Source organism: Crotalus tigris, unplaced genomic scaffold (assembly GCF_016545835.1).
Source record: "Crotalus tigris isolate CLP2741 ecotype Arizona unplaced genomic scaffold, ASM1654583v1 scf7180000017555.296843, whole genome shotgun sequence".
NCBI classification, from domain to species: Eukaryota; Metazoa; Chordata; class Lepidosauria; order Squamata; family Viperidae; genus Crotalus; species Crotalus tigris.
Window position 1 is genome coordinate 3053 of NW_024096471.1, and position 17715 is coordinate 20767.

The 17715-nt window shown below is 39.4% G+C and overlaps 1 protein-coding gene across 3 annotated transcripts in view; it reads left to right on the plus strand.

Annotated features, from left to right (window-relative positions):
- Window positions 1-993: 993 nt before the first annotated feature.
- DUSP22 (dual specificity phosphatase 22) overlaps window positions 994-17715 on the plus strand; it is a 40274-nt gene continuing 23552 nt past the window's right edge. For 2 of the 3 annotated variants that reach the window (XM_039347119.1, XM_039347138.1), the window contains exons 1-3: window positions 994-1087; window positions 12509-12542; window positions 17467-17549. In XM_039347119.1, the coding sequence (XP_039203053.1) occupies window positions 1058-1087; window positions 12509-12542; window positions 17467-17549 (147 nt within the window). In that variant the 5' untranslated portion in view covers window positions 994-1057. Of the gene's footprint in view, window positions 1088-1243; window positions 1266-1523; window positions 1620-12508; window positions 12543-17466; window positions 17550-17715 lie in introns of those variants that run through there. The other variant, XM_039347128.1, reaches the window with a different exon arrangement.

Genomic DNA, 17715 nt, shown 5'->3' on the forward strand with positions numbered 1-17715 from the left:
AAAAGAATATTAGAAAGTCAGCTTTTTATAATAGAAACAGCTTCAGGAAAAAAAGTGTTATATATAGTCAAAAGAGCATGGTTGTTTTTTAAAAAAACCCATCTGTGGTACAAACAAAATTTATATTATATTTATACACTGCTTCCAACATCAAAGAATCTCTAAGAAATTACAGTAAAAGCAGTATAACACATAATACATAAAAGGATATGGAATATGAAATAGTAGCATTTGCAAGAGGCATCTAGATGACTGTATAGAACAGGAAGCCTTCGTTTATTATCTGTCTTAGTGACTTTTCAGAGTTACAATGGTAATGAAGAAGTAACTTACGTTTACAACTGTCACAAGCTCATAAAGCAAAGGAAAGCTGAAGTAAGATCTATAAACACAGCAGTGGTTTCACTTTGTGACCACTTTGCTCCAAGTCCAAGTTACCAGTCCCAATTGTAATCACTAAATGAGGACTACCAGAACTGCAGAGGGAGAAGTCTAGAGTGTAGTTATCACCTCAGAGCACTTCCACCATCAGTCTGCATTTAGCAGTTCTGCATATTATCTTGGTGATCAAAGAGGAACATAACAGCGAAGACTCATTTGAGATTTATCCTGATCCCAAACCATTAATATATATATAAGTGCAATATATACACTAGGGAAAAATAGTGAAACAAGCAATGCCTTTCTAATTAACCTCTATCCAGACAAGCCAAAAATATTTCAACTACACCAAAAAGAAAACAGCAAAATCATTTTTTTGCAATTCTGTTGGAAGATATAGCTGTTATAACTGGAACATCAAAATCGAAATACGCTTCTAGAAATAGACTTCTAGAAAACAGCTCTGCAGATAGCAATTTACTGGAAAAGGCTCATTTAATTGGGGGCCGTCTTCTCACAAAATACATATTTGCATAAGCAGCGATAAATAAACTATCTATAGAAAAATGTACGGCGTTAACTGGGAGGCTGCTTTTGCCCAGAAATCAAACATCTCCCGCCGCCTCCACAGCCGTGTATCAAAGAAGCCGCCGGCGCTTACTCATCCTTTCCAGGAATGAAAGTAGGCGGAGCTCTCACACTTTGTGTACGTGATCAGGAAGGTGGAACCTAAACTTGTCGCTGTGCATGCCGGGCGTTGTAGTTTTTCTATCCCGCTTTCAGCCAGCGACCGAATGGGCATAAAACTACGAATCCCAGAAATTTTAGCGCTGTTATTTGGGGCAATTTTCACGGCGCCTGGAGTTTAATCACACGTGGGAGTGGTAAGATCAGAAAGATCGGATTGACCGAGACGTAATTCCTGGCAGTGTAAACTTGTAACTAGTTTATCTGGGCTTTCATCCAGAGAAATCCAGGGGCGGATTCCGTTTATAAAAAACACCTGAAGAGGAAAGTCCCGGCTAATTCTGATGGATGGGAGATTTTTTTTTAGAGCTCCTGAAAAATAGTTAACAATATAATCGTTTTTATATTTGATTGCTCACGCATACAGAGTAAATACCGTTGTTTCCCCGCCCCAGTATTTTTATTTGCAGCTTCCTATTCAATAGATTGCTTCCAGTCTCTGGTGCTAAAGTTTCAGATCGTTTAGAGCCATGGGGAATGGGATGAATAAGGTAAACTCTGCTTATCTTTGTTTTTTATTTTCGGGGTTGTGCTCGCGTGCGAGGGTTTAGGGGACCCCCCCCCTCCAGGACAGAAGCCTTCCGAGTGCCCCCCCCCCTTTCGGGTCCTTGCTTTGATCAGTACAAAAGGCTATGTTGAGTAACCCTTTGAAGAACATTCTAGATGCTGCAAGGGCTAAACAAATTACAGTAGCGTTTCGTTTGGAAAGCTGGGGTGTTTGCGGAAATCGGACGCGTGTCCGCCTCTCTGCGTGAATGCCATCTACACGTGCAACCAGATCCAATGCCTATAATGTATTCGGAAGTGGCTGGCGCTGAGTTCAGTGGATTTTGATTGCCGTTTACTCCTGCCGCTTCCTAACGGGGTTGCTCAAACAGTATAACTCCCGTTGGTTTCTAAATGGGGCTTACTCGAAGGTCGGTGGATTTAAAAGTTGGAAACCACGCGTTTTGCACCGCCTCTGTTAGAATACCTTGGTTTAGCAGAGAGTGAGAGAAAAATAGTTGTCCTAAAAATAGAAGACAAAAAACGCCCGCCTCGCTCATTAAAACTGCGCCGAGGCCCCCAACGCGCAGCTTAATCGGCAGCTTCGAGGTCTGCATTTTCAAAGTTTAAAGCTCAGCTCCCTTCCTCGGTGACTATTGGCGTCTTTCTCATTTGCATATAAAGCCGGAAATGCTTGTGATCATCAAAGATCTTGCAGCTGGGTTATTCAGCAGCTGGGCGAGGCTGCCTGGGCGCTTTAAATCGCTCGCATACCTCGGGAGCTTTTGCGAGTATTTTGTCTGCCGTTTGCTCTTTGCCAACGATGCTGTGATACGAAAAGGGAGGCCTATTGCCTCGATCTCCACACTCCTCCTATTCCCCCCCCCCTCCAAAATCCATTATTTCCATTTCCATTATTCTGTCTGCTGCTTGGATTGGTGGGAGATGTTTATACGTTTTCATTTTCAGTTATAGTGGAATAACTTGAAGGTAATTTGTGACGGTACTTTTGCACCTCCAGGTAGTCCCTGATTTACAAGGGTTCATTTAATGACTGTTCGAAGTTACAACCGCAATGAAAAAAGAGACTTACGACCTTTTTTCACCCTTAACAATTGTTGCAGCACCCCTCTGGTCACCTGATCAAAATTCAAAGGTTTGACAACTGACTCATATTTATGATGGTTGTAATGTCCCCTGGGGTCATGTGATGACATTTTGTGACCACCTGACAACCTAAGTCAATGGGGAAGCCAGATTCACTTAGCATCCTGTTCCTAACTTACCAGTTGGAATTATTTACTTAACAATTGTAACGAGAAAGGTTGTAAATTCACTTAAGAGCGAATTTTGGAAAGTTTAAAATGGCAGAGGTACCTGAAGGAAGTTGAAGTTATGTTTGAGTTGTAAATCAAAAATAGCATGCTGAAATTGAATCTGGGGATGAATAAAGTCAAAATTAACAGGTATGATACATTCAGAATTTCTAATTCGGGTTTCCACAAGCTATGAAATTTATTGCCAAGAGATCATTTCTATCATTTTAGTCAAAGTGGTTGTGATGCTGAGGTTAATAAGAATTTTTGTGCTATATATTTGGAGATCCCCTAGTTAAGGGGTGTCAAACTACCGGCCCGCAGGCCAGATGTGTCATCCGGAAGCCGTGCCCACCCCATTGCCGGCAATGGCAAAACCGTCCCGATATGTTGCCATGTCTGCCCTAGTTAGAGAAGATTGCTATAAGTCACTCCCCCCCCCCAAAAAAATTTGGTAGCATATACCAGTTGAAGTTTACAAATTGTTTTAAAGAGGGCCTTGTCATGGATTGTGTTATTGCATTCAGTTCTTTAGATAATCACATAATTAGCCTAAGCCACATCAAGACTTTTTAAGGAAGGTGGTGGGATGCAGATGCTATTTCTATTTGCTGATGACTCATAGAATCAGCTCATAGAATCATAGGGCTGAAAGGGATCTTGGAGGTCCCTTTTAGTCCAGCCCTCCTGCCAAGCTGGAGTCCTTATACCATTCCAGACAAATGGTTGTCCAATCTTGAGATGGAGCACCCACAACTCTGGGAGGCAAGCTGTACTGTACTATTGGCAAATTCTTTGACTGTCAGGAAAGTCCTCCTTATTTCCAGGTTGAATCTCCCTCTGACAAGCTTCCACCCACTGCTTCTTGTCTTCTCCTCAGATTCTATGGAGAATAAATCAGTGTCCTGTGACAGCCTGTCAAGTATTGGAAGACTGCTGTCATGTCTTCTCTGAGCCTTCTCTTCATTAGGTTAAACATACCTAGTGCCCTTAGCCGTTCATTGTATGATTTAGCTTCCAAATCCCTTATCTTTGTTGCTCTTCTCTGCATTCTTTCTAGGGCCTCAGCATCTTTTCTGAATCATGGTGACCAGAACTGGATGCACTATTCCAAGGGTAGTCTCACCAGTGCAGTATAAAGCAGTATTATCAGGTCCCGTAATCTTGATGCTATCCCTTTGTTGAGGCAGCTTAGAATTGCATTAGCTCTTTTGACAGCTGCCGTACGCTGCTGAGTCATATTTACCTCCTATTCTATAACTATGCATTTGGTTTTTCCTGCCTAAGTGCAGGACCTTACATTTCTCACCACTGAATTGCATCTGTTTGGATAGGGCCCAATGCTCGAATGTGTCAAGATTCAGAAGAATCTTGAGTCTCCTCCAATGTGTTGGCTTGTCGTCGTCCCCCCGCCCCAAAAACAAAACAAAAAAAGCATTGCTAGGAGAACCATTAACTTGCAGAGTTGATCTTTTGGGCCAATGCATCAGGTTTTTTTTCTGAGAGGAGATGCAATGCTTAGCTCCCAAGAAAAGAGTCTGGCCACAAACAGCGTTTCTGACTTGTCTGTTTTAAGGCTTTTTAAAGCGTTGGTTGCATTTGTAGGTTTCCACAACTAAAAAATGTGTTGCATGTTTCCTATAACCTTAAATGTTCATATAAATCCGGATTGTTTACTTATAACTTATTATTCATTGTGTATAAGCACCATCACTTTTTCTGTTGTTTTTTTAAATTTCGTTCACTTAAGTTTTTGGTTTTTTTTAATTGTCCTTTTTATTAGTTTATAATATAAAATACAAAAATACAAAAACAATAGGAAAAATAGGGGAGGGAAAAGAGAAGGGAAGAGTGCAGAAAAGAAGGGAAAAAGAAAGAAAAGGCGTTGACTTCTATTCCCTTTGGTGCAGTAGAATAAGATACTAACATCAAACCTCAACTTTTTACTTTTACCTAAATAGTATAAACTAGCCATTTACTTATTAGATAGATTTGTTGATATAGAAATGGCACTATCACTTTTTAAAATTATATATCATGTAATCATAGATTAGCTAATTTGTAAACATAATTATCCTATCTGGATCTTCAAGATCAGAAAACAGCTGTTTTGGATTTTCCGTGCTTCTCTAGTATCAGTTTTATTGATTGATTGCTTTGCTTTCCATTCAGTTGTGTCCAGTTTTTGGAGATTGCCTGCAACATTTCCTGCAGTTTCCTTGGCAAGGTTTTTCATAAGTGGTTTGCCATTGCTTCCTTCCTAAGACTAAGAGAAAAGGCCTGGCCTAAAGCAGGATTAAAACTCACAGCCTCCCATTTTCTAGCCTGATGTCTTAACTCCACTATACCAAGTGACCCTCACAGGATATCATATTTAATAATGGCCTTTGTCTTTAAAAATGGGTTTATCTCTTATATTTGAGCTTTAGATTTTATTCATTTTATGAAATTCCCAATATTTGTACAACAGAATTTATAATAGCTAGTGGTGCAGGCTTATGAAGGTGAAATCCTGCACATACTATTCATTTCATGTTTATCAACATAGATATTGACAAAGTACAGAAATAATGTAACTGATTTGACTGTAAGGTTGGGTAGAAGGTGAATGCCTGCTCTAGAACTAAATGCACAAATTTTAGAAATGAGGTTTGAGATACATATCTGCAAATAAGTAGAATGGAGAGATTTTCAAGAAACCATTCATTGTTCTAAATTTCAACATGTCCATGCAATTGTAACTTTATTAGCCTATAAGGTTTGGAGAGGAAACAGGGAGTAGCTTGAATGTCTATTGTTGTTTAAGCTGTGTTTAAGCTCAGTTGTGATGACTTCATTGCAAGGTGTGAGGGGGGGGCACAATAAGGGAAGTGGGTGTGACCATAACAAACCCCATCCACTTTACACTTTGATACTTCCCTTTGTAATACATGGGCCGTCTTGGCACAAGAACAAAGGATAGGTTGTAGCAGTTGCCCTATTGTATTCAGGGTCAACTTGGAATGAGTAAAGGAAGTTCCTTGCTGAGTGAGGGGGCTTGGCCATATTTTTATTCAATGACAGTAGCTAGAGCAAAACTCTGTTTGGCACTAAAACAGCATGCAAACATCTAATGAAAATCAAGTGCTAAAACTGCAAATTTATATGCCTCTGGATCTGATCTGACCTTCATAAATTGCCTTAGTTGGTCAACTGAGTCTATCCTTTGGTTAAAGCTATATATGGTTTGGACAAGAAAAATCTGCTGGAGGGATTACTTCAATTTTCAAAACTCCCTTTGTTCTTAAGCCGGGGAGGCTTACTTCCTTCCCCTTACTGACCAGGACCAACCCCCAGAGCTTGCAAACAGCTGCTGTTGCCACAGTTGGTGCTTGGATCATCTGGCTATTGTTTGTTCCTGTCTGACCAATTGGTAATGCCACCCAAGGTAGCATGTCCGCTCTTGGAACCTACATAGAGTGGAATGAGAGACATTCACTCCACATTCTTCCCTCTTCTCTCTTCTCTCTCTCTCTCTCTCTCTCTCTCTCTCTCTCTCTCTCTTTTTGTCTCCAGGTTGTTTTTCTTTTTGCCTTATTTTAGATTAGACGCTCTTTAGCATCATAGGCTCGGCTGGATTGCTTCCTGCTTATTCTAGAGGATGGTGTAGCTCAGTGGTTCTTAACTTGGGCGATATTGCCCCCCAGGGGGCGATTTCATTTTTCAGGGGGGCGATGGAACGAAAAGGAGCGACACGGGGGCAAAGGAACAAAAAGGGGACGATATGGGGGCGATGGAGCAAGAAGTTTTGGGGACACTTTTGAGACTTTTTCGTACAGTGAATCGCTGTATATCTGTCGTACAAAAACATCAGATCACTCGCTATTAGTGGATTGAATTATGTTTTCAAATGTTCCTCCAGCTAGCTTCAGTACAGAACACCGTACATATGTGAAGATGCATCGCTTATCTTCATGCGCGTTGCGCAGCAGCCTCTACCCATACAGTGGCGCGCCATTGGCCAGAATATGGGAGATATGGGGAAAAGACTGGAAATAAATTATTTGCATCAATATGTCCTGATGACAGTTTTAAAGAAAACAAAAAAAGTGTTTGCATAAATTGAAGAATTATTTCCTATGTTGTGATTGAGGTTATGTTGGGGGAGGGGGGCGATGACAACTTCCTCATTGGCTCAAGGGGGCGATTCGTTCAAAAAGGTTAAGAACCACTGGTGTAGCTCATCTTGCCCACTAAGATGCTATAAAGTAAGAGGCAACCTGGTGTCTTCCCTTTGGCTTACATGGGCCAGTCTTGGCACAAAAACAGTGGCCAGGTTTTGCACTGCAGCTTCTTCCATAAACCAAGAGCAATGGGGCTTCAGAGCAAGCATTGACTTGGGGCCATTTTATGCTACCATATGCCAAAATGTGATATATTACTTGAGTTACTGTCATTTCCCGGTTGACATATATATATATATATATAAATATTTATTAGTTATTTTATTCATGTGTCATTTCTCTCTTCAAACTAACTCAACGTTCTCTGTTTTTTTCCTCTTGCCATTCTGAGCTGGGCATCGTCTTATCAGAGTGAAGGCTGATTCATGGCTTCCAGACAAAATCAGCCTCTTCTATTTTCTAAATTTTCCTAGTGGCAGTGTTTACTTATGAACAGGCTTTAAATTATATTATGAGAGCACATTATAAGACATTTCCCGCTTTGATTGTAATGTAAAAGCAGGAAATACGTACATACATACCACCCAAATTATTATACTTAAAAGACGTAAGCGTTCTTCCATACATCATCATTTTCATTTCCTGAACCCTCACCAAAAACATTTTGAAACTCAATTGCAATATTGAGAATAAGTGAAAATTACTGTGCCACCTTAAACTGTTGTGGGTCCCGCAGCAGCAGAAACCCTCACCCACATTCCTTTTGAGGAAGAAAAGAAAGAAAACAACTGAATAGTTTATGACTTTTTCATTGTTTTCATGATGGAGAACATACAAAACTCTTGTTCATGTTGTTGCTATTCATCTTGTGTGAAAGGAAGCTGCAGAGGTCTCAAGTTAGCATTACTCTTGCAAGACCTTAAACCCAGGAATTGGAAAAGGGGGTTAGTGTAGCAAAAAAAAATCCTCTTCAGTGGAAGGAACATCTCAAGTAATAGCAGAATCCTTTTTAATCTTAGTTCCCCTGGCCATATTTCCCAGTGAAGTAAATCATTCAAACCTCTGAATAAAATCAAGTTTGAAATGTGAACTCTCTACACTGCATAATTGCACAGGGTGCTTTCTAATACCCCATCTTACATTTGCTTAAAAAATTATCTGGGCAGGTAGGCACACATCCAAGCAAGCATTCATGGTTTTTATTTTCCAAGAATTTCTGTGTCACGTATTCTTTGCAATTAAATTGATACGAGAAATTAGTGCTTTGTTTTTCAATATTCTACAACTATCTTTAAAAAAAAAAAAGTCAGTTGGGGCAAGGAACCTGGCAGGGTTAAATAATGGTGGACTTGTAGTGTATTAATTTTTTTTAGTTTGATTTGATAATGTGCCACCTAGTCAGTGCTAACTCTTAGCAACCACCTAGATAGATCTTCAGTTTGATCAGTCTCTGACTTGGCTAATCCTGTTTTTCTTTGGTAATACAGAGATACACAAGAGCTCAGAAGTCCTACTGCAAAATCTAGAATAATGTTCTTGCTGCAGAATAATTGTACCTGCTTTGTGATCACATTATTTTTATCCTTTCTATTGGATTGGGACAGCCTCCTCCCCCTGGTCCCCCCCCCCATATTTGGGCTACCCTGTCATTATTGCACTTTCAAAGAGCCTTGGAATTCTCGATCTCCAGGAAGATATATGGGGACACTTGAAGATCTTGCTGTCTATTAAAGGATGTTGTCAGGTTAGAGTTAAGTTAAGTTAAGTGTGGATTGTTCATTTTTTAATGTTATGTTTATTATCTGTGAGCTGCTTGGATTCTTCAGAAGTGGAATTGCAAACAAGATGAAGTAATAAATACCTCTGATGAACTTTGTCAGTATTGTTATGAATGTCAGTATTAAACAGTAACATTGTTTAATGAAGTGGAAACTGTCATTCATCTAGAATTCTGAGATATCATAGTTGGTCATGCTGGCTTGGGTTTCTGGGAGTTGTTGTTCTGCTACAGCTGAAGCACTACTAGGATCGCAACTTTGTAAAGGGATGTATTATTGGCCTTTACTACATTATACTCCTAGGGCAGAGTTTCCCAACCCTTCTAGCTTTGTGGACCAGCGGTGGGGAGAGGGGGATGGTTCAGCAAGTGGTGGGCAAGCACATGTGGCCACAATTCACCCAAATGGGGTTCATCTGCTTGGCCACTGCTCACACAAGTGAGGATGCACACACATACATTTGCCCACCACTTCCGTAGCCTGGTTCCAAACAGCTCAAGGCCTGGTAGTGGGCCACGGCCCAGCGGTTGGGCATCACTATCATAGGGTAATTACTATGTTTGGTTGTCCATGTCTGTAATTTCCATATCTGCTCATTAGGATTGGATCGATAGGAAAATAGTTATCTACTAGAAATACGATTCTGTCTAATGTTTTTTATTATAGGATAAGGAGAAATTAGGAATCTTTTCATAATATCTAGCTCTAATGCACTTGACTATGGGGATACAGAAGTCGTGCTATGGATGTATTAAAATACATTGATATTGCTCATTTAATCTAAAGTGATATCTGGTTATTCCTGTAACTGTTGGAACTATCACCCACATGTTAATATCTGCGTATGCATATTATTATTATTAATCATCACAGAGTCAGCCAGATGTTCAGTCTGGGTTTGGCGGTTTTGTCTATCTATTCAGTCCTTACCAAGGACTTGGGATAGGAAGATGTGGGTGTTTGATGGTATTACAGATATTATTGCAGGATGAAGGCTGTTCCCAGTAAAGCTGCCTTTTGCAATTGACTGATGGCAAATTTTTCAAGGGCAGGGGTATTCAAGTGGCGCTCCAGTTGTTTTGGGATTGCACCCAAGGCATCTATTACTATTGGTACTACCCTTGCTTGCCTTTGCCATAGTCATTCTATTTCTATTTGTAGGTCTTTGTATTTTGTTATCTTCTCCACTTCTTTTCTTCTATCCTGCTGTCTCCAGGCACTGCCATGTCCACTATCCAGACTTCTTTGCCTTTCTTATCGACAAATGTTAACTCTGGGGTGTTATGTGACAGGTGCCTGTTTGTTTGAGTTCTAAAGTCCCAGAACAATTTAACTTCTTCATTTTATATGACTTTCTCTATTTTATGGTCCCACCAGTTCTTGCTTGTAGGCAAATGATATTTCTTGCAGATGTTCCAATGCACCATTGTTGCTGCTTCGTCATGCTGCTGCTTGTAGTTAGTCTGTGCAGTCTTCTTGCAGCAGCTTACCAGTTAGTGCATTGTTTCTTCAGTCCTCTCCTCCTCCTCCTCCTCCTCCTCCTCCTCCTCCTCCTCCTCCTCCTCCTCCTCCTCCTCCTCCTCATTGTGGGGTGCTAGTCTGCAAGCATCCTATGTCATGAGAATGTGGGAACAACCCCCAAAGTAAGCCATGCTCAACAAAGAATGGCAAGGATGTGGTAAAGGAATTTAGCATTGGTAACGAGTTCCTTAAAAAAAAGTCTATCCTAAATATTTTAGCAGTGTTTTATTTTAACAATATGACGGGACCAGTCTTTCTTAGAGGTGTTTTCGTGGTAGCAGAAATGACAGCTATGATGGCTAAATGTCTCTATGTTATGATTTGTAAATAAACAGGCCATTAGGTGCTTGCTGGCTTCCTCAGAGAGAAATTTATAATAGTAGCCGACAATTCTAGGACCTATTCTGCTAGCAGTTTAGTAGCTGTTAAAGAAAAACAACAACAGTAAAACCAAAGAAAATCTCCTACTGCTTTAAGAGGCATTTGCCACTTGTCCTGATTTATCACAATCTACAAGGCATAGTATTCCAGGCAAATGTCGTACCTCAGATATCCTGTACGGGGTGCATTCCTGAAATGATAAACAAGTTTCCTGCCTCCTTCTTTCCCATTGTCAAAGGAGCCGAACTAGGAAAGATCATGATTGGCAAGCTAAATTTTGACAGTGGATTTTGTGGAAACAAGTAGGCTTTTTGGTATGTTGGGTTAAAAAAGGAGAGATCTCTGCAAAGCTGATGGTCTTTTTTTTTTTTTTTTTTGGTCCTTGGTTTCCCTTTGAGTTCAGGCTTTTCCATGCCTGCCAACATTTCAGAATCAGAAATAGGAGCGTGGTAACCTCTAGGCAAGATGAGCAGCATTCAAGTCTAATAAATAAATTCATTGTACCTTGGGCACACCTTTCAACGTTATTTTGGGTGATCTTCCTAAGCAGCACCCAGCATACTAGACATCCAGATGGTATAAATGTTCCTTGACTTAACAGCCATTCCTTTAGTGCAGTGTTTCTCAACCTTGACAATTTTAAGGCATGTGGACTTCAACTCCCAGAATTCCACAGCCAGCAATGCTGGCTGTGGAATTCTGGGAGTTGAAGTCCACATGCCTTAAAATTGTCAAGGTTGAGAAACACTGCTTTAGTGACTGTTTGAAGTTACAGTGGCACAGAAAAAAGTGACTTATGACTGTTGCAGCATCCCATGATCACATGATCAAAATTTGGACACTTGGTAAGTGGCGTGTATTTATGACAATAGCACTACCCCAGGGTCATGTGATCATGATTTGTAATCTTCCCAATCGGCTTCCAACAAGCTGAGTCAATGGGGGAAAGGGGGGAAGCCACGTTCAATTTCTTACTAATTTAACCATTGCAGTGATTCACTAACAACTGTGGCAAGAAAGGTTACAGAATAGGGCAAAATTCACTTAACAAGTATCTCGCTTCGCATTGGAAATTTTGGGCTCCATTGTGGTCATAAGTCAAGGACTACCTATATTTTGGGGGAAATTGGAAGCACTCTACTATTGACTCACATCATGGATTGCAACCTTCTGGGCCTCATTTAGAATTGTGTGAGTGTGTTATGAACTTCAATGAGGCAATTTCTCTTTTCACAAAATGGCTGCTATGGTGGGTAAGACCAAGAATAAAACTGGTAAGGTAGCTCCCACCCATCTCTGCTTGTCTTGTTCTAAGAATTCTTAAGCTGTACAGAGTCCAGAAATATACAAGCAAACCAATTTAGAAATAACATATGTCAGTTTAGAGGCAGAGCAATTAATCTTCTAACTGTTGAACTCTGAGCTATAAATATTATCTTCTATTGGTAATTTTCTAACCCTCAGATGCTTTGGCCTATAGAACACCTAGAGGGAACCAGATTGTATACCCATGTTTGGAGTATTATTTCTTCTTACTGTTCTTAAATTATGGGACATTGTAATTGAAAGGTGCAAACATGCCACTGTAAAACAGTGTGGGAATGTGACAAGAAATAGCACGTAAACCTTACTGTGCTTGAGTGGTGTTATGTTCCCCTCTGTATGCAAATTGAACTGCGTCATACCATATTACCACAAAAGATTGACATTTGATATTATTTTTTTCCTCTCACAGATACTTCCTGGTTTGTTCCTTGGAAATTTTAAAGGTAAGATGAATTTTATTAGCAGCTATTGCAAAGTACTCTGCATTGCATCCCCAACATTGTCCCCTTAGAGGTTTTGCTTAATGCTCCCAAGGAACAGTGGCTCAGATTGACTTATTTGAAAGAAATATGAGTGCCCTTCTGATCAATTTTTCAAGCAGTTTTAAATAACAAATATAAAATTAAAAACAATCTTAGCTTCAAGGGCTAATATCCTATAGTAGGGGATCTCCAAACTTGGCAACTTTAAAACTTCTAGACTTCATCTCCCAGATTTCGCCAACCAGCATGGCTGGCTGAGGAATTCTGGGAATTGAAGTCCACAAGTCATAAAGTTGTTAAGTTTGGAGATACCTATTCTATAGGCAAAAATCTGATTTTGTTAAAAATTCAAACCTTTATGGTCTGCGTTCAGTACAGCGGATCTTCCTTAGAAGGGAGAATTGGACCAGAGAAATGCCATTTGCTCCACCTTATCTAAAGCGCTTGCTGATCTTACTTTCTTTTCAAAATAGATCCATTATTATTGCAGCTACTCTCTTCTCCTTAACTTTTATTTTCCTAGGGGATGTTTGGCACTTCCAGGCTGTTCCCTCCCCTGCCAAATATTTCACACTGAGTTCCAGAACTTGAAAAATCTAAATAGGTAGAAACCCATGTCCCTGTTAGCTCATTTGAACATTGTACCATCACAAAAGTCATGTAAGAAAGAAAATAATTTCACTTTATAGTTTCCATTAAACTTTAGTTTCATAGTTAAAAGGAGAACATCATATCAGTTTCATTTCTTCTGTGAATATTAGAAACAGTGGCCAGAAAATGAATCCTGCCCAGCCTTGATTTCACATGCTGTTTTTTCATTTTCTCCAGCCATCACTGAGGAATGCAGCCTTTTTAATATATAATAAAGTGACCAACTTTTTTACAATGAAAAGGAGGACACAAATAAATTGAAGAAAAAATATCATAAATAAAAGAAACATTTTATTCATTGCAACAATAATACAGACAACTTGCATGTGCAAAGTTTGCCAGCCGGGTGTTTTGGCGCGCTCAGCAGCAATTCCTATTGGCTTTCGAAAACCAATAGCGGGAAGTAGCACAGCTCATGCAAAAGTTGAAAAAAAAAACCATCAAAAAAAGGTGCCAGAACGCCATTCTGAGCGTTCTATGAGAAAAAAAAAAGCCCTGCAGATTAGTCTTCAAATATTGAAAAGGAGGACATGTAGGAGGACACTTTTTGAGGGAGAACAGAACTTACAAAAGGAGGACTGTCCTCCCTAAAGGAGGATGGTTGGTCACCTTATCTATGACCTCTGGACAAAGTGTGGTTAATTTTAAATATCATTTACTCGAGTAAAACCACTTCGAACTTTGGCTTATGAAGCTAGTTTGTTTAATTGGCCATATTTAATATTCCTCGTGGTTTAGGGTTTTGACAGGCCCTCTCATCCAGGCCTGACTGAAAATAGAAGCGAAAGCTGCAGGAGAAGGTGAAGGGACCAAAACTACTTTAATTCAGTTAAGTTGTGGTTTCATAATTTGAACCAGTCTGGTATGCTTCGTTTGTCTCTTAAAAGATGAAATATAGAAGTGTTTTCCATTTGCTTCAGCATTCCCCTTTCGATTTTGAGACAAAAATGAAATGACAGACCCCTTTTGCTGAAAAATTGTTCACTGTTATGTCAGAGAAATGGTGTGCTAGAACAGCAGACCTTTGAAGGTTAACCACATAAGGAAGAGAAGACAGAATTGTAGGCTGTTACTTTGAAAAGCACAATTCCATGCTGCTAAACCATGCCTCTCAAGTCGGGTGAGAGAGTGCACCATTTCTGATCAGACTTTGACAACTGTGTTCCTGTTTCATCAGAAACTCCCCAATGCATTACATTTTATATGAATGACATCAGAATGATTAACACAACTGCTAAATCATGGCCTTCTCTCTGGTTAAGAATACTGCCTTAGATGTTTGATGGAGTATAAAAAATAGAATAGAAAATAACCTGAATGACCACTTTTCTAAAGCTAAAAAAACTGCATCAAATGGGAGATAGGTAACCTGGATTTATTAACAGAGGGGATGCAGGTTTGTATCTGTAAGAAACAGATAGTGGATTGGTGCACACAATCTCCTCTGAAACTTAGTAGAATAATACTGTGAAGAAATTTGCTTTGCAATACAAGCTTAAAGTCAGAGGCACCCAATGTGATGAAACCAAGACCTGGTATCTGTTTCCCAATTTGGTTTTTTAAAACCTTTCCTTCTGTAGTTAGTGAAGACCAAAATATAGCTTAACTTTTTTTTTAAAGTGTTTATGGCTATAGCAAAAGTCAGAAGATCTCCAGTCTTGCTGTTTGTGTTGTGTAAAACGGTCCTTGAGATACTCTAAGCCATTCCTATAGGGGTAATACATAAATAACTTGAAAGTAAAGATAAAAGTATTTTTGTGGTTCCCCCAGTAGCCAATATATGGAAATATTATTTGTTTTATCAACTCAATATTATATAACAGGATTAACATAATTTCTTATTGAATATCAATATTAATATTCCACATGGATATCTATATGAAAGGGAAGATTATTCTTAATGTTTAAATTAAATATACAGAGGATGCTCAAGTTACATATATTGAACTGGAAGTAGGGTTAAAATACTTTCTCTCCCATTACCTGGAGCTTGTTATGGTCTGAAAATAATTCAATCTCAACATGATAGTGTAGCTTTGTGTCTGACAATCTACTAGTTCTCGATTGATAACCATTCATTCAACAATTTCAAGTTATGAGAGCCTTGGAAAAAGTGACTTGGCACCCATCTTCAGAGTTACAACCGTCGTACCACCCATGCAATCACATGATTGCAATTTGGGCACTTGGCAGCCAGCTTGCATTTATAATGATAGCAGCATCTTGCAGTCACGTGATCACGGTTTGTGACTTTCTCAGCCAGCTTTCAACAAGCAATGTCAATTGGAGAAGCCAGATTTACTCAATGCAGGGGTCCTCAAATTTGGCCACTTTAAGACTTGTGGACTTCAACTCCCAGAATTCCCCAGCCAGCCATGCTGTGATTCATTTAATAATGAGCCTTGGTGGCAAAGTGGTTGGAATGCAGTATTGCGGGCTAACTCTGCTCACTTTGCCAGGAGTTCAATTGCTTTGATCCTGACTGGCTCAAGGTTGACTCAGCCTTCCATCTTTCCAAGGTCGGTAAAATAAACCCAGGTTGTTGGGGGGCAATATGTGCTGACTCTGTAAACCACTTAACAGAGGGCTGTAAAGCACTGTGAAGCGGTATATAAGTCTAAGTGCTATTGCTATTAATATTCATGGGTAAAATGCAATAAAATCAGATCTGGTCACGTAATGACTCAGTAATGACTGCGTCACTTAGTGACCAACATTCTGGACCCAACTGTGGTTGTAAGTCAAGAATTATCTGTATTCCATTTTTGATTTGGATGGGTCACACCTGAGCAGAACTTTCTCTATTTTGGAATCTTCTTGAAGAGCTTTTGCTCAAGGAACAACCAGCTGTGGCTAAAAGGCCTTTTGCTCAGCTCCATCCTGGTGCCAGTTGCAGCTTTTTCCAGCTCAGAAAACTTTGTTTATGATTATTCATTCCTTAGTCATTTTTTCTTTGGATTCTGCAGTGTGCTGCCTGTAGGCTTGTCTTTGAAGACTATCTGGAAGTTCTAGCTGCCCCAGAATGCATCAGCTTGGACATTTATGAATACCAATATTTTGCCCATATAATACAGTTGCTTCAGTTAGTTTCTATGCGCAATTCAAAATACTACTGGTCATCTTAAATCTCCTCTTAGCTTGGGTTCTGGGTATCTTTGGGAATGTCCAGTCTATTATATCTTTCTAGTAAGAGCTGGAAACTGTGAAAGCTCTCTCTGACTTCCTGCCTAGAGAGAGTTCTATCTGCAGGGACCTTGGGCCTTCTCTGTAACTCTGTCACACGCTATTCTATAATGTTCCCCTGAAGACCAAGCCAGCCCCATTCCTTTTGAGCTTTCAAAGCAGTCAAGATTTCCAGCAAGTCTTTGGGACCTAATGTGTAAAATGGATCCTCCTAGGAGGAACGGTGGCAGTTCCAGGGGAATTCTGGCAGTTAAGAGTCCATACATTTTTAAATTGCTGGGGTTGAGAAATACTGCCCTAAAATATTGCAGGGGAAATTTTCCAATTTCTTTAGAATTAATATTGACACAGCTTGTTTGTTTGTTTGTTTTTTGCTCCTATAGCTACACCAGGCAAGCTATTAAGCTGATTATTAATCCAGATTTATTTTCTCCTCATGACATAAAATTCACATGATACTAATTTTGAAAATAAGTGCTACTTTTAAAAAATAAAAAATTAAAACGATTAATCAGATTATTTTGTTTCAAGGATTACATGATCATCAGCAAGTTGTTTTGTGCTAGTTTAGTGTTCGTAATGGGAGAAGCCTGGGAGTTTCCCTTTTGCAGAATTTTTTTTCCTCTGACTATCTATGTTTAAGCAGCTTTTTCTATTGTAGAGAAGTGTGATGAAGGGATAAGCTATTGAATGTACTTGTTCAATTAACTGTAAATAGTTTGCAAATAAGTATATGAAATTCAAAACATTTCAGGTAACTTTAATAATGCTAGAATCCAACTACATCATGGTGGCAAACTTTATAATAAATCATGTTTTCTGATTCGATTAATTTCATGGAATCAAAAAATCAAAACGCCTCTAAATTATATTTTGAGTTCATCTTCCATGACCTTAATGGGTTAGTATGATTCTTCCATATTTTACTTTCATAAAAACCCAAAGTGGTAGGTTACACTAGAGAAAGGCATCTCAATGTTTTTTGGATGCTTGTAAGAAGCAAGATAAGTGCAGCTGATAATTTTATTTCCTTGTCTCCTCTTTGTTACAGATGCTCGTGACACCGAACAACTAAAACAGAATAACATTACACACATTCTTTCAATCCATGACAGTGCTCGGCCCATGTTGGAGGTAGGGTAAGAAACTTACCAAACTTAAACCAATGTGGTTTCAGTAGGAATAAGCAGGCAAATGCTATTTTAGCATTAGTACAATATTGACTTAGGACTATTTCTGTAAAGGGCTATGGATAAGAGGAAGGAGGAAGTTGTCAACAATGATGTATAGATGCAGGGAA